The 20,778-nt window shown below is 41.7% G+C and overlaps 2 protein-coding genes and 1 non-coding gene across 3 annotated transcripts; 1 reads left to right on the top strand and 2 right to left on the bottom strand.

The window, feature by feature from the left end:
* On the bottom strand, positions 1-2,957 carry LOC103087025 (protocadherin beta-18-like). The gene has a single exon (XM_007461494.1). The coding sequence runs from the start codon at positions 2,770-2,772 to the stop codon at positions 382-384; it is 2,391 nt and encodes a 796-aa protein (XP_007461556.1). The 5' UTR covers positions 2,773-2,957; the 3' UTR covers positions 1-381.
* Positions 2,958-11,496: 8,539 nt separating this feature from the next.
* Positions 11,497-14,246, bottom strand: LOC103086751 (protocadherin beta-14). Its single transcript, XM_007461493.1, has one exon. It carries the CDS (start codon positions 14,244-14,246, stop codon positions 11,847-11,849), a length of 2,400 nt encoding a protein of 799 aa, XP_007461555.1. The 3' UTR covers positions 11,497-11,846.
* A 1,323-nt stretch (positions 14,247-15,569) lies between these two features.
* On the top strand, positions 15,570-15,642 carry TRNAG-CCC (transfer RNA glycine (anticodon CCC)). Its single transcript has one exon. It is a non-coding gene; the product is annotated as a tRNA-Gly (tRNA).
* The last annotated feature ends 5,136 nt before the right edge of the window (positions 15,643-20,778 follow it).

Genomic DNA, 20,778 nt, shown 5'->3' with positions numbered 1-20,778 from the left:
TAATAATTCATTATATTTGTATCATGCTCATCTCCTAAGTAACCACAACATCAAAAAATTACAAAAAGTTTCTGGACAACAATCAGAATGGGTTTGGGGTCATCTTCAAATCAATAGTGCTTGATGATGAAAAGTTGAAAAACTAACAAATATTCATGACTTTTCAGTAATGAAGTAAAATTGAAAGTTCTTTGTCTCCATCAAAATAGAAATAATAGAGTAAGTATGAGTATATTCTCAAATAAAATTTCTAATCTCCTTAACTAGCAAAATGAAATCCGAAAAAAAAATCAAGAAATTCTATATGGCCCAAAAGGCTAATGGAAACGGTATATTTAGAGAAAACTTTCATCCCGAATGCTCTGAAAAACCAAAAAATTCCTAATTGAATCCAAAACCATTAATAAAGTTTGAGTTTTCCTCTACATCATTTACAGACTCCTGATGATTGGAGGCAACAGACTTCAGAAAGTTGAACTCGCTAGTCCCAGAGCCCCCCTTCAGACACACCTCGTACTGGTAGCTCTGGGACAGGGTTCCCGTGCTGCTGAAGTCCACCAGGTGGCCCGGAAAGGGGCCTTCGGGCACCGAGCAGCGACCCACCGAGGCCGCCCCGCCCCTCCTGCACAGCCGCACCGCGACGAACACCAGCACCGAGAAGACGAAGAGCGACGACACCGACGCCAAGGCCACCACCAGGTAGACGGTGAGCGGGGCGGCCGGGGCCGCGTCCGCCGCTTCCGCTTCCGGGGCCGGCAGGTAGGGCTGCGAGAAGCCGTCCACCAGCAGCACGTGCAGCGTGACGCTGGCCGAGAGCGGCGGCTCGCCGTTGTCCTTGACCAGCACCAGCAGCCTGTGCTTGGCCGCGTCGCGCTCGCTCAGCAGCCGGGCCGTGCGCACCTCGCCGTTGTGCGCCCACACGCCGAAGAGGCCGGGCTCCGTGGCCTTGAGCAGCTGGTACGACAGCCAGGCGTTCTGGCCCGAGTCGCCGTCCACCGCCACCACCTTGGTCACCAGGTAGCCCGCCTCGGCCGCCCTGGGCACCAGCTCGGTGCAGGGCGCCGAGGCGTTCTGCAGCGGGTACAGCACGAAGGGCGCGTTGTCGTTGTCGTCCGCCACGAGCACGCGCACCAGCGCCTGGCTGCTGAGCGCGGGCGAGCCGCGGTCGGCGGCGCCCACGCGGAACTCGAACGCCCGCAGGGCCTCGTAGTCCAGGGACCTCAGGGCGAACAGGTGGCCGTTGTCCGGGTTGATGGATACCAGGGAGGCCAGGGGCACGTGCGGGTCGAGGGGCGGCAGCAGCGAGTAGGTGACCTGGGCGTTGGCGCCCGCGTCTCTGTCTGTGGCGCGGACGCTGCCGATGTGCAGGGCGGGGCTGTTGTTCTCGCGGACGGACAGGGTGTAGGAGGTCTGGGTGAAGGCGGGGGCGTTGTCGTTGACGTCGGACACCAGCACGGTTATGTTGTGCTCGGTTTTCAGCCTGGGTGTCCCCAAGTCCGTGACGGTGATGGTGACGTTGTATTCTGCTCTGGTCTCTCTGTCCAGAGGGCTCTCTGTTACCAGGGTGTAGAAATTTTTGAAGGTAGGCTTCAAGAGAAAGGGGAGATTGTCCTGAATTGAGCAAACCATCCTCCCGTTGTCCCCAGAGTCTTGGTCTCGTAGGCTAAAAACAGCGACTACCATTTCAGGTGACGAATTTTCCGGTATGGGGCTGGTAAGAGATGTTATGACTATTTCTGGTGGGTTGTCATTCACATCTGCAACACTAACTAAAATTGCTGATTTTCCTGAAAGGCTCCCACCGTCAATGGCCTGAATATTTATTGTATAAGACTTAATTAACTCGAAATCCAGAAGTGCTTTTAAACGGACTTCGCCAGAAATGGGATGGATTTCAAATGTTTTCCGTATGTCTCTGGAGACGTGGGAAAATGAATAAGATAGTTCTCCATTTAGTCCTGCATCTAAATCTATAGCAGACACCTTGACGACCAAGGAGTCCAGAGGGCTGTTTTCTGGTACCAAAACCTCATAGACAGACCTCTCAAACTCTGGGGCATTGTCATTGATATCTGAGACCAACACACGCACCAGTGCAGTTGCAGACCTAGGCGGATACCCACCATCCAGGGCTGTTAGTGTTAATCTAAGTTCAGGCTCCTTTTCTCGATCCAGAGCTTGGTCCAGTAACAGCTCTGCGTATTTTCCACCCTCCTCACTGTCTTGCAGTTTAAGGTGGAAATGAGGATTGGGGCTTAATGTGTAGTTTTGAACAGCATTCTTTCCTACATCCAAGTCCTGAGCGCTATCCATTTGGAATGAGGTTCCTCGAGTAGTACTTTCTGAGATTTTCAGAAGTATATGTTTGTCTAGAAACGTGGGAGTGTGATCATTTATGTCTTTGACCCTAAGCTCAGCTCGAAAAAATTGCAAAGGATTTTCAAATAATATCTGGAAATTTAATATGCATGGCTCGGTGAGATCGCAAAGCGCCTCCCGGTCCAGTTTCTCATTTAAGATCAAGTTGCCAGTCTGCCGATCCAATTGCAAGTATGGTTTATAGTCATCAGAGATGACTCTGGCCCCCCGCGCAGCCAGGTCTTCCACGCCCAAACCTATATCTTTCACCACGTTGCCTATAAAAGAGCCGATCTCCGTTTCCTCTGCCACAGAATAGCGCCAGGTCTCTGAACACACCAAAGACCCTCCCAGGAAAACAAAGAAAAGCAGCGCTTGCCTTATCTGCTGAGGGCTTCCTTCTCCCGGCTCCATGGCTCTCTGGCTCCCTGGCTCCCTAGCCAAACGTCTTTCCGCGGAAATATTTCAATTCAGCCTCAAACTGCTCCTCTCAGCTATTAGCCTGGACCATTGAGAATCTATAGACTTGCAATTCGGTGGCGAGGGCGTTGTTGGCTCCTTAGCTTTCTCTTGAAAGCCTCTTTTTATCACCACTGCTTCTCTGGAGCCCTCAGTTCCAGTGGTTCACGGTAACCAGAACATCTGATGGTACAAAAATTTCCCCATCTTATCCTGCAGCTCCACCATGCGACTCTGCGAAGTCTCAGGTTTTAAACAAAGCCAAATAAGTTTGAGACAAAATATTAATTTATCTTGCGTGTTTGTTGATGACTCTGAATTATACTTTCTCCTATATTCCTATTTTCTTTTCTCAGTTTTGTTCTTGTGATGCTGTTACTATTCAGTCTTTAACACAATAAACCACAATCTCTAGAGCTGTGGTGGCTATAAAAAGCATATTTAAGATATAGTCCCAACCTCAAATAAGTTATGCTATCTCTGTGAAGACAACACAGCTAAACAACTAAAACAACCAAAAATAGTTAAGAGGACTTTTTATGTAATTGACTTAGTGAGCAAGAGGTTCCCAGGAAAATTGGAAATGGGAACCAAAGATCTTAGTCTTCTTTAGATATCAGCAAATATGCTTTGAAAAGACAATAAAGATAAGGTCATGTATTTAAAACTGAACTGGTATGTACAAATAATTGTTTTGGGGAGGCTGGACATTTCAGGCTGAGTAAATGGTACTGTTCATTTAGGGATACTCCATAAGTGTAGTCGAAAGTAAGTGCTCAACAGTAGTGAATAATGTAAGACATGTCCAGTTTCTGTCAACATTTTTAAAAAGTTGAACAAACTAGAACCCAGTTTAGTTGTGGAACTGAATTCTGTTTTGTAGACCCAGGACTTCCAGAGACATAATTCTAAATATATTATCATCCATTCATTAGTTTTTTCAGCAAATATTTATTGAGCATACACTTTGTGTTAGGGATAGAGTGGTAAACAGACAGACATAGTTTCTGTCCTGAAAGATGGAGGCAGAAAAGTGGTCACACATTTAAAACAGAGCATAATGAATGCCATGATAGCAAAAGTTCATGCTAATATGAGAGCATAGACGAGGGTCATCTAACCAGGATTTGAAGTAGAGGAAAGACTTTTCCGGAAAAAGTTTATTCTAATTTGATACATGAAAAACGAGTTTGAGTAATCCAAACAAAAATTGGGTGTGGGGTAAAATTTCCAGCAAACTAAAAACATGATTGTGCAAATCCAAAAATGAAAGAAGTGTTTTGGAAGAACTGAAATAGAATCAGTATGGCTGAGCCATAGAGTAAGAGGAGAGGAATGGTGAGATTTGAGATTGGAAAGATCAGCAAGTATTTTGTAAGCCATGCCAAGTCATTTGGAATCTACATCAATAGAAATGCAAGATTATTAAAGTGTTTTAAATAGAAAAGTGACATGACCGTGTTCTTATTTTTCAAGAAGATCATCCTGTTTCAGAGTTGAAGATAAATCACAGAGGAGTTAAGACTAGAGGCAAGGGATGGATTAGACGTTGTTCCATTAATACAGGTAAGAGATAATATTGCTGTCACCTAGAAATGCAGTTATAGAGTTGTATTAGAATGATAAAGATAAAATATACAGGATATGGTGATTAGACACAGAGTAGAATAAGAAGGAGTAAAAGTCAATGTACTTTTTTTCAGGCTTAGGGAACTGGGAGAGTGTTAGTGCTAGTAACTGATAGAGTAAACACAGGAAGAGGAGAAAAGAGGAACATGTTTAGAGCTTGAGAAGACGTTTAGTTTTGAGGAATAGAAAGTTTTAATTTAAAACATGTTGAGTTTGAGGTGTCCATAGAGTATCCATATAAATTGTTACATAAATGATCTTACATTATATAAATTAAGTTGAGGAAAGAGGTTTGGGCTGCAGAGACAAATGTGGGATTTATTGGTATGAGTGGTGATTGAAGCCCTTTGAGAAAGAATGTAAGCTGTAGATTAAGAGAAGTACATTTGAATTTGTGATTTCAGAGGTACAGCTCTAAAAGACTACCATCTTCAGAAATTGGCCATGGTCATATAGATCTACTAGACTACGGTAAAATTAGATGTCACTAGGGCTGAAGAAGGCTAGAAACAGAGTAGGTCAAACTCCTGGACTCAGAACTGTGGCAAGGGAGGGACAGAGTAAAACTATAAAGTTATATTTGAAAAATAGCTTTATACCACTTCTTTCCCATGATCTTAATTAATTTAAAACCAACTGACATCCAGTTGATTTGATTCTCTCATTTGATGACTCACATGCAGGGACTATTTAGGCAGGAAGGTTTACTGATTTCTTTCAGCACTTGGAAGGTATCTTTCTTTTAGTTTCCATTAATACTGTTGAGGAATTGTCAACATGGAACATAGCTTTCAGTCTGTCACGTGTTTAAAGATTAAATGTCTTCTTTTGAAATTTGTCTTGTCTTTCTGAAATTTCACAATGATGTTTCCAGGTATGGTTATCTTTCATTTATCCTGTTAGGTTTATTTGGGTCTACTGAATCTGTGCATTAAGGTTTTCATCAATTCTGGACAATTCCCAGCCATTATTCTTTCTCATCTCTCCTGAAATTCTGGTTAAATATATGTTAAACTTTTTTACTCTGTTCTGCATTTCTAACCACCTCCTCCATATTTTCCACCTTATTAACCCTCTGAGCTATATGTGGGATAAGTTATTATAGTCTGACCTATCATTCGCTCCACAAATTCTTTATTTCACTGCATCTAGTTTTCTATTAAACTTTTATTCAGTTTAAAATTTTGATTATCATATTTTTCAGTTCTAGGAGCTCTATTTGGTTCTTTCCTAATCTTTCACATTTTATTGTTTCTTGTTCCCTGTACATTTTCAGGTGTAACTTTTATTTCGGTTAAAGTTGTTAGCTTCTTATAGACTGTTTCTGATAATAAAAATATTTGAAGTGTTTGCAAGTTTATGTGTGTTTGCAAGTGTTTTATGTTTTCTGCTGGCTCTCACTCATGGTGTCATGTTTCCTTGTGCGTGCAGTTATCTTTATGTTCAAGTTAAGAACATAAAAATTATTTATATGAATAATTCTAGAATTAAGATGAATAAACCTTCTTTCATAGAAGGTCTGTATTTGGTTCTATCAGGATCTGGGAGCGCTATTTGTCAATGACCACCTTAAATCAAGTTCAACGCTAAAACTCAAGTTCAAGGCTGAAATTGCATACAAGGGCTCATCCATTTCCAGTTTAATACTACCATAAAGGTGTCGTTCTTAGGATTCCATATTTATTTTTATTTATTTATTTATTTTTGCAGTACGCGGGCCTCTCACTGTTGTGGCCTCTCCCGTTGTGGAGCACAGGCTCCGGACGCGCGGTCTCAGCAGCCATGGCTCTCGGGTCCAGCCGCTCCGCGGCATGTGGAATCTTCCCAGACCGGGGCACGAACCCGTGTCCCCTGCATTGGCAGGAGGACTCTCAACCACTGCGCCACCAGGGAAGCCCTCCATATTTATTAAAGTGTGGGTCTTCTATCAGCTTCTCAGTTTGTCAGGCTTTGATTTCCTCCCCCATATACACCATCAAAATAGAGGTTCACATATCCCAGAATTCCAGTTGTTCCCAAGGAAAAAAGTGGATTTGGGGGGCTTCCCTGGTGGCGCAGTGGTTGAGAGTCTGCCTGCCGATGCAGGGGACACGGGTTCATGCCCCGGTCTGGGAAGATCCCACATGCCGCAGAGCGGCTGGGACCATGAGCCCTAGACGTTGAGCCTGCGTGTCTGGAACCTGTGCTCCGCAACCGGAGAGGCCACAACAGTGAGAGGCCCACATATCGCAAAAAAAAAAAAAAAAAAAAAAGTGGATTTGGGGCTGATTTCCTCTCTCTGAGTTACCTTTAAACATTAACTGTGACCTGACAATATATTAGTGTTTTATTAGCTATTTTTTTCAGTGGAAGTGTTGGTGTACATATGTATACCACCCTTATTAAAAAGGTAAATTCTCAAGGATATTTTTATGTCTTAAAATGACAAGCAAATTTTTAGCTTTCATGGAGTATGGGAAATTGATCTTATTGAGAGGATAGAGAAATAATGTGTTTTTTTTAAACCAACTTCATCTGATCAATACTAAATCAACTCTGTAATGCTGCAATCAATTTAAACAATGTCTTATCATTGACATTGGTATAGCTCACACTTATGTCTGCACTCCTATGTAGAAACACACATCTTCTTTCCTACATTTGTTCCTTCTTCTCTTCTTCCAATGTTTATATATTTGTATATTTCTATAAGTTTAAGATATTATGTATTATATGGATATATATGGTACATACAATAAATCTCAGGCTTTTTCTTCCTTTTGAAACATTTGGAATTTATTCATGTGGTTGTCTGTACACCTAGTTCACTCCTTTTGATCACTGCATAATAATCCTTCACAAACATGTTCCACATTTTATTTATCAATTGCTTTACTGATGGATATGTAGATAGACTCCTATTCTTTGCTTTTCCAAGATGAACATTATCATGCACTTCATTTTGTAAAGCTGTGTAAGAATTTTCTGGTTTATATGCCCCAAAGTAGAATTGCTGGATCATAAAGTATGTACATACTAAATTTCATTAAATACTATTGAAACTCCTTCAAAATGGGGTGTACTTCAGACTATACTGACTTCAGACTATACTACAAAGCTACAGTAATCAAGACAGTATGGTACTGGCACAAAAACAGAAAGATAGATCAATGGAATAGGATAGAAAGCCCAGAGATAAACCCATGCACATATGGTCACCTTATCTTTGATAAAGGTGGCAGGAATATACAGTGGAGAAAGGACAGCCTCTTCAATAAGTGGTGCTGGGAAAATTGGACAGGTACATGTAAAAGTATGAGATTAGATCACTCCCTAACACCATACACAAAAATAAGCTCAAAATGGATTAAAGACCTAAATGTAAGGCCAGAAACTATCAAACTCTTAGAGGAAAACATAGGCAGAACACTCTATGACATAAATCACAGCAAGATCCTTCTTGACCCATCTCCTAGAGTAATGGAGATAAAAACAAAAATAAACAAATGGGACCTAATGAAACTTCAAAGCTTTTGCACAGCAAAGGAAACCATAAACAAGACCAAAAGACAGCCCTCAGAATGGGAGAAAATATTTGCAAATGAATCAACTGACAAAGGATTAATCTCTAAAATTTACAGGCAGCTCATGCAGCTCAATAACAAAAAAATAAACAACCCAATCCAAAAATGGGCAGAAGACCTAAATAGACATTTCTCCAAAGAAGATATACAGACTGCCAACAAACACATGAAAGAATGCTCAACATCATTAATCATTAGAGAAATGCAAATCAAAACTACAATGAGATATCATCTCACACCAGTCAGAATGGCCATCATCAAAAAATCTAGAAACAATAAATGCTGGAGAGGGTGTGGAGAAAAGGGAACACTCTTGCACTGCTGGTGGGAATGTGAATTGGTTCAGCCACTATGGAGAACAGTATGGAGGTTCCTTAAAAAACTACAAATAGAACTACCATATGACCCAGCAATCCCACTACTAGGTATATACCCTGAGGAAACCAGAATTCAGAAAGAGTCATGTACCAAAATGTTCATTGCAGCTCTATTTACAATAGCCCGGAGATGGAAACAACCTAAGTGCCCGTCGTCGGATGAATGGATAAAGAAGATGTGGCACATATATACAATGGAATATTACTCAGCCATAAAAAGAAACGAAATTGAGCTATTTGTAATGAGGTGGATAGATCTAGAGTCTGTCATACAGAGTGAAGTAAGTCAGAAAGAGAAGGACAAATACCGTATGCTAACACATATATATGGAATTTAAGAAAAAAAAATGTTATGAAGAACCTAGGGGTAAAACAGGAATAAAGACAGAGACCTACTGGAGAACAGACTTGAGGATATGGGGAGGGGGAAGGGTGAGGTGTGTTAGGGCGAGAGAGAGACATGGACATATATATACTAACAAACGTAAGGTAGATAGCCAGTGGGAAGCAGCCGCATGGCACAGGGAAACCGGCTCGGTTCTTTGTGGCTGTCTGGAGGGGTGGGATAGGGAGGGTGGGAGGGAGGGAGACAAAGAGGGAAGAGATATGGGAACATATGTATATGTGTAGCTGACTCACTCTGTTATAAAGCAGAAACTAACACACCATTGTAAAGCAATTATACCCCAATAAAGATGTTAAAAAAAAAATACTATTGAAACTCTTTCAAAATGGGGTGTATATGCAATTTCCTATGGTTCCACTTGATGGAAATTTGTCATCTTTACTAATGCTATGGGTATAAACTGCTATTTTATCATGTGTATCAGCAACTAATGAGGTTGAGTATCACTTCATGTTCTTCTCAGACTTTCTGTTTTCCCCTCTTTTGAATTTCCTTTCCCTTTTGTCCTTTTAAAAATATTCTATTGGCTCTCCCGACTTTCTGACTTTTGCTATCTGCAAGACTTATCTGAATAATCTAAATATTAATCCTTCTCAGTGAAAATGCTGCAAGTAGCTTCTCCCTGTCTGTCATCTGCTAGCTTGTCTGGGCTGTCCTCTAGTTTTGAGGTAGTAATATTTGTCAATTTTTATCCTTACTGTTGGCACTTTTAAAACCTTGTTTAAGAAATCGAAATCAATAATAAGGTCATAAGGATATTTTTACTTAGACTTGTTACATTTTTTCAATTAAATATTTCAAATTCACCTCTTAGATCCACATGAAGTTTATTTTTATATCACATGAGATAAGGATTTTGTTTCTTTATATAGTGAGCCAGTTTTCACAATAACATTGCTAAGTAATCAGTCTCTTCCCGCCCCACCCCAAGTGATTTTGACACCTCTTCAGTCATCACCAAATTTTCTTATATAAAATATCTGACCTTGAATTCCATTCTATCTGGTAGTGTACAAGTTTGTTTCTGTATCATTCAAATAGGATATTTTGTTATCTACTCTTACTCTCATGCATAAGAAGCATAAGCTTTGCTTCTAATGACTCTGAGAGATAAAGAGGGCCCAAACATTCTTTTTCAGTATTGTACTGCTTAAATGTCTATTTAATAAAATTCTCACAACTAGTAAATATCTGTTGCAACACAAAATAAGACCAGTAAAAACTGCATGAAGCAAAGAAAAAATTTCCAAAAAACTGGAATTTGTTTTACCCATTTCACAATGTCAAGCAAAATTGCATTTTACTACATCATCTAGTCTATAATATTTAATTTTATGAGAGAAATCACAGAAATGTATATGCACAGTAGCTCTATATCCACACTACATTCTAGTTACCAAAGTGTCCACTGAACTGTACACTTATAGATTGGAGACATTATAATTTGGAGCACCATGAGACATCTATAAACCATTAATATAGACCTATTCCTTCTTTGTGAACATCTGAGAGAGGCCACAAAGTATTAAGGATGTTTTTATGTTTACTTTTTTTTTTTAATCTTTTTTTTTAAAATTAATTAATTAATTTATTTTTGCTGTGTTGGGTCTTCATTTCTGTGCGAGGGCTTTCTCTAGTTGTGGCAAGCGGGGGCCACTCTTCATCGTGGTGCGCGGGCCTCTCACTGTCGCGGCCTCTCTTGCTGTGGAGCACAGGCTCCAGACGCGCAGGCTCAGTAGTTGCGGCCCACGGGCCCAGTCGCTCCGCAGCATGTGGGATCTTCCCAGACCAGGGCTCAAACCCTTGTCCGCTGCATTGGCAGGCAGACTCTCAACCACTGCGCCACCAGGGAAGCCCTATATTTACTTTTTAAAATCAATAGAAAAGTGAACCTAATTTCTCTACCAGTTTGAATTTTCATTTTAATTTCTTAAGAAGTTTTTATCTGTACTCTTCTGATGGAGGAGTATTTACTCAAGATGATACCATGAACGTATGAGTTACATAATGAACAATATAAAATAATACAAATTTAAACCAGCAAATGTGGTATATTGAAAGAAAACAAAATAGCAACATAAAATCCCGGAACATTATAAGACTCTTCCCAAAACAGCATCAACGAACAGTAAAAAAAGGAAAATTACTTAAGAAATCAATAATTTTCAGTGTGGTCACTTTTATCTTGTCATAAAGTGAATTCTTGAAAAACACTATATAACAACAAACAAACAAATAAGATACCCTACTACTGAATACTGGAGAGGTGGCACTTTTACCCTTTGTGATGAAAATTTTCAAAGGGAATAGTGCAGTAAAATCCAATATACTTTCCACCCAGCTTCAACAGCACTTTTTTTTTTAAACATCTTTATTGGGGTATAATTGCTTTACAATGGTGTGTTAGTTTCTGCTTTATAACAAAGTGAATCAGTTATACATATACATATGTTCCCATATCTCTTCTCTCTTGCGTCTCCCTCCCTCCCACCCTCCCCATCCCACCCCTCCAGGTGGTCACAAAGCACCGAGCTGATCTCCCTGTGCTATATGGCTGCTTCCCACTAGCTATCTACCTTACGGTTTGGTAGTGTATATATGTCCATGCCTCTCTCTCGCTTTGTCACAGCTCACCCTCCCCCTTCCCCATATCCTCAAGTCCATTCTCTACAACAGCACTTTTAATTTTTGCTGTATCTATGCGTTGATGAAATGTCTAGAAGTAAATTACATACATTGTGGCATTTGCTCTTAATACTTGAGTTTGCACCTCCAAATAATGACATCGTCTTGCATAACTATGCCATTATCAGAACAAAAAATTAGCAATAACTCCATTAATATGAAATTTTGACCAAATATATGAAAAAGCAGAACACAGATTATTTTTCATGTCATTATAGCCACAAAGATTTTTAAAGCAACTGTGAGGAGAACATGAGGAATGATTAATGCATGCAACTACCGTCCAACGTAAAATCTATTACAGATTGGCAAAATGGATCCACAGTTTGCCAAGAATGACAAAAGATTAGAAGTTTAAAGTAAACTATTTTATTGAATGTTGAATCCAAAGCTATTCCTAAAGTTCTCATTTTCTCCTATATGCCTACCAGTGTCTTGGACTGGAAGATTAGGGATAATCGGCTTCAGAAATTTAAACTCATTCGTCCCAGTACCTCCCATGAGACACACCTCGTACTGGTAGCTCTGGGACAGGGTCCCCGTGCCGCTGACATCCACCAGGTGGCCCGGAAAGAGGCCTTCGGGCACCGAGCAGCGACCTACTGAGGCCGCCCCGCCCCTCCTGCACAGCCGCACCGCGACGAACACCAGCACCGAGAAGACGAAGAGCGACGACACCGACGCCAAGGCAACCACCAGGTAGACGGTGAGCGGGGCGGCCGGGGCCGCGTCCGCCGCTTCCGCTTCCGGGGCCGGCAGGTAGGGCTGCGAGAAGCCGTCCACCAGCAGCACATGCAGCGTGACGCTGGCCGAGAGCGGTGGCTCGCCGTTGTCCTTGACCAGCACCAGCAGCCTGTGCTTGGCCGCGTCGCGCTCGCTCAGCAGCCGGGCCGTGCGCACCTCGCCGTTGTGCGCCCACACGCCGAAGAGGCCGGGCTCCGTGGCCTTGAGCAGCTGGTACGACAGCCAGGCGTTCTGGCCCGAGTCGCCGTCCACCGCCACCACCTTGGTCACCAGGTAGCCCGCCTCGGCCGCCCTGGGCACCAGCTCGGTGCAGGGCGCCGAGGCGTTCTGCAGCGGGTACAGCACGAAGGGCGCGTTGTCGTTGTCGTCCGCCACGAGCACGCGCACCAGCGCCTGGCTGCTGAGCGCGGGCGAGCCGCGGTCGGCGGCGCCCACGCGGAACTCGAACGCCCGCAGGGCCTCGTAGTCCAGGGACCTCAGGGCGAACAGGTGGCCGTTGTCCGGGTTGATGGATACCAGGGAGGCCAGGGGCACGTGCGGGTCGAGGGGCGGCAGCAGCGAGTAGGTGACCTGGGCGTTGGCGCCCGCGTCTCTGTCTGTGGCGCGGACGCTGCCGATGTGCAGGGCGGGGCTGTTGTTCTCGCGGACGGACAGGGTGTAGGAGGTCTGGGTGAAGGCGGGGGCGTTGTCGTTGACGTCGGACACCAGCACGGTTATGTTGTGCTCGGTTTTCAGCCTGGGGGTTCCCATGTCAGTGACGGTGATGGTGACGTTGTACTCGGCTCTTTCCTCTCTGTCCAGTGCTTTTTCTGCAACTAGAGTGAAAAAGTTCTTGAAGGTCCGTTTCAGAAAAAATGGGAGGTCATCTTGAATAGAGCAAACGACCCTCCCATTTTCCCCAGCGTCTTGGTCTCGGACACTAAAAAGAGCCACAAGGGTCTCTGAGGCGTTCTCTGGAATTATCTTTGTAATTGATGACATGGTCACTTCTGGTGGATTGTCATTTATATCTATTACTTTAACCAGAAGAGTGCATTCTTCCGAAAGACCCCCACCATCTGTTGCCTGAATATTTATAATGTGTGACTGTATTGCTTCAAAGTCCAAGTGTGATCGCAAATGAACTTCCCCAGATAGTGGATTGATTTCAAATGTTTTACGAATATCTTCTGATGCATGAAAAAATGTGTAAGATATTTTCCCATAGTTTCCTGCATCCAAATCCTTAGCAGAGATGGTGATAATCCAAGAGCCAACAGGTGTGTCCTCCAGGACCTGCACCTTGTAGAGCCTCTGAGGAAACTCTGGGGCATTGTCATTGATGTCCAAGACCTTGATGAGGACCAAAGTTGTCCCAGACCTGGGCGGGGATCCACCATCCAGTGCTATGAGTGTTAATCTGAGCTCAGGCTCCTCCTCATGGTCCAACGCTCTGTGCAGGACTAGTTCAGGGTATATCTTTCCATCACCACTGTCTTGAATTTTAATGTGGAAGTGAGAATTCGGGCTAACTGTGTAGTTTTGGAGACTGTTGCTTCCTACATCCAAATCTTGGGCACTCTCCATTAGGAATGTGGTTCCAATAATGGTACTCTCTGATATTTTAATAACTATTTCCTTGTCAAGAAATGTAGGGGAGTGATCATTTATATCTTTGATATGCAGCTCAGCCCGAAAAAACTGTAAAGGGTTTTCCAATACCATCTGAAAATGCAGAACACAGGGCTCCGTGGAGTCACACAGCTCTTCCCGGTCCAGTTTCTCATTTAGGAGCAAATCCCCGGTCAACAAATCGAGGTGCAAATGCTTTTCATTATCATCACACACTACCCGCGCCTCCCGCGAAGAGAGCTCCTCCACCTCAAGCCCCAGATCCCTTGCCAGATTGGCCACAACAGAGCCAGTTTCTCTTTCCTCTGCCACAGAATAGTGCACAGTCTCAGGACCTGCCTGAGACAATCCCAGTAAAACAAAGATTATCAGAACTTGCCTTTTCCGCAGAACGAGTGCCCCTCTGATCTCCATGGTTTCTTCAAGAAACCTCTTTTGTGGAAAAATTTAAGTTCAGCTCTAATTTTGCAAGCTGAGGCTCTGATTCTTTTTTTATTGGAAACTTCTAGAGAGTATATAAACCTCCAGCAGGTCTGTAGGTGAAGCTCCGTAATATCTCTCTTTTCAGTGGGTTGGATGTTCTCTGTTCCCGTGAATAATGGAGCCCACAGTGTTGCAGAAGCACTCTTTTCATCTTATCCTGCAGCGCCACCATGTGTCTCTATGAATTTTTTCAGTAGAATTTTTTTTTCTCTCTTTGAACAAGTAATTCATAAATTCATCTGGAGTATTTTAAAGCAAATCCCAGACACCACGTATTTTTACCTCTAAATACTTCATTAAGTATCTGTAATAGATAAGGACTTTAAAAATATATACTATACCACTATCACAATCTACAAATTTAGTGCTGGTAGCTTAATATAATGTATATTCAATCTGTGTTTGGTTTTACACATTTTCCTCCAAAATAATTTTTACTGTTGGTTTGTTTGAATCAGTATTTAAACAAGGTTCATGAAGTGCACTGAATTATCACTGTTTTGAATGCCTGACAAGAGGAGCCATTAAAATGTCCTGAACTGAAGAAATTATATTTTATTCAGGCCATTTATTGAGTAATTGCAAATATATTCTCCCCTACACTCTTGTAAACACTTATAGATTTCAGTCGATTATAGTTAGTAATGTCATTGCTTTTTTCACTTGTATATTTTTAAAAATACGTATGTGCATCTTTATGGAGCTCACAGTCTAGAAAATTTGTCAGGCAAGTAATTAAAATATGCCAGAATGGAGTTAGTGTTTTCGGACGCCCAGCGGTCGCGGCTTCTTGGGCCGATCTTCAGCTGGTACAATTACAGGCCGCGCAGCAGCGAAGGATGAATGGAGCTCTGGGAAAGGCGCTGTGTCTGAGGAATGACACCATTTTTAAGCAAGGCTTTTCCCTCTTGAGGTTCAGAACCTCAGGAGAGAATCCCCCCTGTTCTGCAGGTGGCATTCTGCTGAGCATCAGTTGGCACTACAGGTCACAACCCACGCATGGCATTGGAAGATACCACATGGAACAGGACAAAGGGCAAGAACATAAAGTAGTGGTTTAAGAGCAAGAGTTCTGTAGTAAGTTTGGATTCCAACTCTACCACATACTATTCTGTGAATTTTAAGTACCTCTCCATAGCTTGGTTTGCTCACTTTAAAAAATGAGGAGAATTATGGTACAAACTACAGTGAATTATTTGAAGATTCAGTGAGATAAAACATATAAAGTGCTCAAAAAAAGTTAGTATTGGGACTTCCCTGATGGTCCAGCGGCTAAGACTCTGCACTCCCAATGCAGCGGGCCCATGTTTGATCCCTGGTCAGGGAACTAGATCCCACATAGTACAACTAAAAAATGATCCAGCATGACACAACTAAGACCCAACACAATCAAATAAATATAAAAAAAAAAGTTAAAAAAAAAAAAATAAAATAAAATATGCCAGAATGTATGCACAGGTAAATAGTAATATATAAATAACAAGAAGGGACATCTTATACCTAGGAGACAGCATTGCATAGTGGTTATGAACATGGATTCTGGAACCAAAATGTCTACATTAGATTCCTAGTTCTCCTACTCACTATCTTAAGTCTTGGGCAAGTTATGTACCTCTGCTTCCTTAACTGTAAAATAGGGGTAATAATAGTGTTTACCTCGTAGGATTATTATTATAGGAATCTAATGAGTTAATTTTTACAAAGTGGCTAGTAAGTGCTTGTTATGTGCCTGTTAAAATAAGTAAAATCTAATCCATATTTTTGGACATCACTGAAACCTTTCCTAAGGTATTGAACTACAAGTTGTGATCTGGAGGAGCCATTCAGGAGAAGAAGAAGTGCTTTGAATGGATATTTTAAGGAAACAGGGAAGTTAAATATGCCTCAAGCTTTAAACCATGGAAGGGGGAGAATGTTAAAATGAGATTGGGGGAAAGAAGCAGAGTAAGGACATAAACAATTATATGAGTTATGGCATGCATTTAAAAATTTATCCTAAAGGCACTTATAATACAATGTAGGATCTTAAACAGTTGATTAACATAATTACACCTGCATTTTTGAAAAATCAAAATTGGCTGAAGTATGATAATCAGTTTCAGGGGGAATAACTGGAATCAGAGAGACCAGTTAGGAGGTGATGGTAGCCTGGATGAAGGTAATACTAGTGTTGATAAGGAGAAGCGGAGTGATTAGAAAGATATTTAGAAGATAAAAATATTTAAGACCCAGTGATTCATGGCTTGCATGGGGAGAAAAAGTGGAAAGCCTTAAGGATAATGAACACCTCTCTGGGTTGGGTACTGATGGTTAGTGCGTCTTTCACTAAGACAGGGAATGCTTGAAAAAAACAACAACAACTAAGATTGAAATAGAAAAAGATAAAGTTAGTTTTGGACATGTTGATATTGAGGTAAGTGCCTGTGGAATGTGTGTGTGTGTGTGTGTGTGTGTGTGTGTGTGTGTGTGTGTGTGTACATATATAACTAAAACACAGAAAACAAATCTGGGCTGGAGATATGGACTTTGAGATTCATCAGCATGTACAGGCATACCCCAGAGATATTTTGGGTTCCATTCCAGACCACTGCAATAAAGCAAGTATCTCAGTAAAGTGAATCACAAATTTTTTCGTTTCCCAGTGCATATAAAAGTTATGTTTACACTATACTGTAATCTGTTAAGTATGCAGTAGCATTATGTGTAAAAATACAATGTACATACCTTAACTTAAAAATACTTTATTGCTAAAAAATGTTAACTATCATCTGAGACTTCAGCACGTCGTAATGTTTTTGCTGATGGAAGGTCTTGCCTTGATGTTGATGGCTGCTGACTGATCAGGATGATGGTTGCTGAAGGTTGGAGTAGCTGTGGCAATTCCTTAAAATAAGGCAACAATGAAGTTTGCTGCATCGATGGAGCCTTCCTTTCATGAACAGTTTCTCTGTAGCACATAATGCTGTTTGACAGCATTTTACCCACAGTAGAACTTCTTTCAAAATTGGAGTCAATCCTCTCAAACTCTGCCGCTACTTTATCAACTAAGTTTATGTAATATTCTAAATCCTTTGTTGTCTTTTCAATAATCTTCACAGCACTTTCCCCAAGAGTAGATTTCATCTCAAGAAACCACTTTCTTTGCTCATCCATAAGAAGCAACTCCTCATCCATGAGAAAGTTTTACCATGAGATTGCAGCCGTTCAATCACATCTTCAGGCTCCACTTCTAATTCTAGTTCTCTTGCTATTTCACCACAACTGAAGTTATTTCCTCCACTGAAGTCTTGAACCCCTCAAAGTCATGAGGGTTGAAATCAACTTCTTCCAAACTCTTTAATATTGGTATTTTGATCTCTTCCCATGAATCATGAATTTCTAATGGCATCCAGAATGGTGAACCTGTTCCGAAAGGTTTTCAGTTTCCTTTGCTCAGATCCATTAGAGAAATCACTATCTTTGGCAGCCAAAGCCTTATGATATGTATTTCTTAAATAGTAAGACTTGAAAGTCAAAATGATTCCTTGATCCATGGGCTGCAGAATGGATGTTGTGTTAGCAGGCATGAAAACAACATTAATCTGGTTGTACATCTCCATCAGAGCTCTTGGGTGACCAGATGCATTGTCGATGAACAGTAATATTTTGAAAGGAATCTTTTTCTGAGCACTAGATCTCAACAGTGGGCTTAAAATACTCAGTAAACTATGTTGTAAACAAGTGTGCTGTTACCCAGGCTTTGTTGTTCAGTTTAAAGAGCACAGGCGGAGCAGATTTAGCATAATTCTTAAGGGCCCTAGGATTTTTGTAATGGTCAATAAGCATTGGCTTCAACTTAAAGTCACCAGCTGCATTAGCCCCTAACAAGAGTCAGCCTGTCCTTTGAAACTTTGAAGCAAAGCACCTACTTCTACTCTCTAGCTATGAAAGCCCTATATGGCATCTTCTTCCAATATAAGACTATTTCATTGACATTGAAAATCTGTGGTATAGTGTAGCCAGCTTCATGAATTATCTTAACTAGATCTTGCTGATAACTTGCTGCAGCTTCTATATCAGAACCTTCTGCTTCACCTTGCACTTTCACGTCCTAGAGACAGCTTCTTGCCTTAAACCTCATGAACCAGCCTCTGCTAGCTTCAAATTTTTCTTCCTCACTTCTCTCAGCCTTCATAGAATCGAAGAGAGTTGGGGCCTTGTTCTGTATTAAGCTTTGTCTTAAAGCACTGTTGTATCTGGTTTGATGTTCTATCCAGGTCACTAAAACTTTCTCCGTATCAGTAATAAGGCTGTTTCACTTTATCATTCACATGTTCTCTGGAGTAGCACTCTTAATTTCCTTCAAGAACTTGTCCTTTGCGTTCACACTTGGCTGTTTGGTGCAGGAGGCCTAGCTTTCAGCTTGTCTTGGCTTTCAGCATGCCTTTTTCACTAAGTTTAATCATTTCTGTCTTTTGATTTAAGGTGAGAGACATGTGACTCTTCCTTTCACTTGAACACTTAAGGCAAATTGTAGGATTATTAACTGGCCTATTTTCTTTAAAAAATTTTTTTAAAATTTATTTATTTTATTTTTGGCTGCGTTGTGTCTACACTGCTGCGCGAGGGCTTTCTCCACTTGGGGCCATCAGGGGCTACTCTTCGTTGAGGTGCACCGGCTTCTCAGGCTTCTCATTGTGGTGGCTTCTCTTGCTGTGGAGCAGGGCTCTAGGCACGTGGGCTTCAGTAGTTGTGGCGCACAGGCTTAGTTGCTCCGTGGCATGTGGGATCCTCCCAGACCAGGGATCAAACCCGTGTCCCCTGCATTGGCAGGTGGATTCTTAACCACTGTGCCACCAGGGAAGTCCCTTAACTGGCCTATTTTCAATATTGTTGTGTCTCAGGGAATAGGGAGGCCCAAGGAGAAGGAAAAAGATGGGGAACATCTAGTTGGTAGAGCAGTCAGAACACACATTTATCTATTAAGTTCACTGTCTTATATGGGTATAGTTCATGGTGCCCCCCCAAACAATTAAAATAGTAACATCAAAGATCACTGATCACAGATCACCATTATATTTGTTTTATTATAACAAATATAATGAAAAGTTTGAAATATTGTGAGAATTACCAAAATGTGACACAGAGACATAAAGTGAGCAAATGCTTTGGAAAAATGGTGTCGATAGATATGCTCATTGCAGGGCTTTGAATTTGTAAAAACTTTCAATTTGTAAAAACACACAATATCTGCAAAATGCAATAAAGTGCAATAAAATGAGGTATGCCTGTGTATGGTGTTTGAAACCATGAGATCTCTAAGAGAACCAAGCAAAAGTGTGTCAAATAAGAATAGAAGAGGCTTAGCACAGAACTCTGAGAATCATCTTCATTTAAAGGAGAGGTAAGGAAGCTTTTTTTTTTTTGAGGTACGCGGGCCTCTCACTGTTGTGGCCTCTCCCATTGAGGGGCACAGGCTCCGGACGCGCAGGCTCAGGGGCCATGGCTCACGGGCCCAGGCGCTCCGTGGCATGTGGGATCTTCCCGAACCGGGGCACGAACCCGTGTCACCTGCATCGGCAGGCGGACTCTCAACCACTGCGCCACCAGGGAAGCCCAGGAAGCATTTTTTTAAAAAGACAAGGAAGATGCAGAGTTCAGAATCATGCAAATAGCATTTCAAGGAGATGAGGAAGATCAACAGTAGCAAATCCTTCAGAAAACTCAAGAAAAATAAGTATTAAAATGGTCCATTGGATTTAAGAAGATGGTCATTGTGGAGGAGTCTGATAGATGTCTGCCAAAATCTGTTCTCCTTTTCTATATAGTAATAGAACTGTACCCAGGCACATGGTGACTCAGCCTCCCTTGTAGTTAGGTGTGGCTAAGTTCTCACAGATTGTGAACAGAATTTTTATTTGCTACCTCTGGGTCTGGAATGGAAGACATCTGTATGTGTCTCTTCCCTCCTAGCCAGCTAGAACCCAGATGTGGCAGTGACCCAGCTACAAGTCATGTAGATTATGCACTGAAACAGGGAATGTAAGAGGAATTACTTGGAACAAATTTTGGTTCCAGAAGGACCATGAGGAGCAAAGCTGCCCTATCTACCCAATCATTTACATTGCGGCTGGTACAAGAAAGAGATACATACTTTTACAAGCCACTGTGTAGTTGTGCTGCTCTATTTCAGTAGTGTAACCTTACCTAACTTATACACAAATCTTTGATGAGCTTTACAATAGCAGTTTTCAGTAGAGTGGTTGTGATAAAAATTAGATTTCACTGGGATGAAAAGTGAGAGGGATAAGGAAATAAAAATGTCAGTCCTTTTGAGAAACTTAGCTGCAAAAGAAAGAAGTAGATTGGTATCTGGAGGAGAATTTAGACTCAGGAGGGTTTTTTAAGCCTAGAGAAATGTTTTTAAATGCTAATTTGCAGTATTGAGTAAAGAGGCAGAAAATTAAGATACACAAGAAAGGAT

This window comes from Lipotes vexillifer, unplaced genomic scaffold (assembly GCF_000442215.2).
Source record: "Lipotes vexillifer unplaced genomic scaffold, Lipotes_vexillifer_v1.1 scaffold217, whole genome shotgun sequence".
In the NCBI taxonomy this organism is placed as follows: domain Eukaryota; kingdom Metazoa; phylum Chordata; class Mammalia; order Artiodactyla; family Lipotidae; genus Lipotes; species Lipotes vexillifer.
Note: the sequence above shows the minus strand (reverse complement) of the source record. Positions and strands in the feature narration are given on the sequence as shown.

Bases quoted from the DNA above. Each gene is read 5' to 3' on its own strand.
- LOC103086751 (XM_007461493.1), bottom strand. From the start codon at position 14,246: ATGGAGATCAGAGGGGCACTCGTTCTGCGGAAAAGGCAAGTTCTGATA.
- LOC103087025 (XM_007461494.1), bottom strand. From the start codon at position 2,772: ATGGAGCCGGGAGAAGGAAGCCCTCAGCAGATAAGGCAAGCGCTGCTT.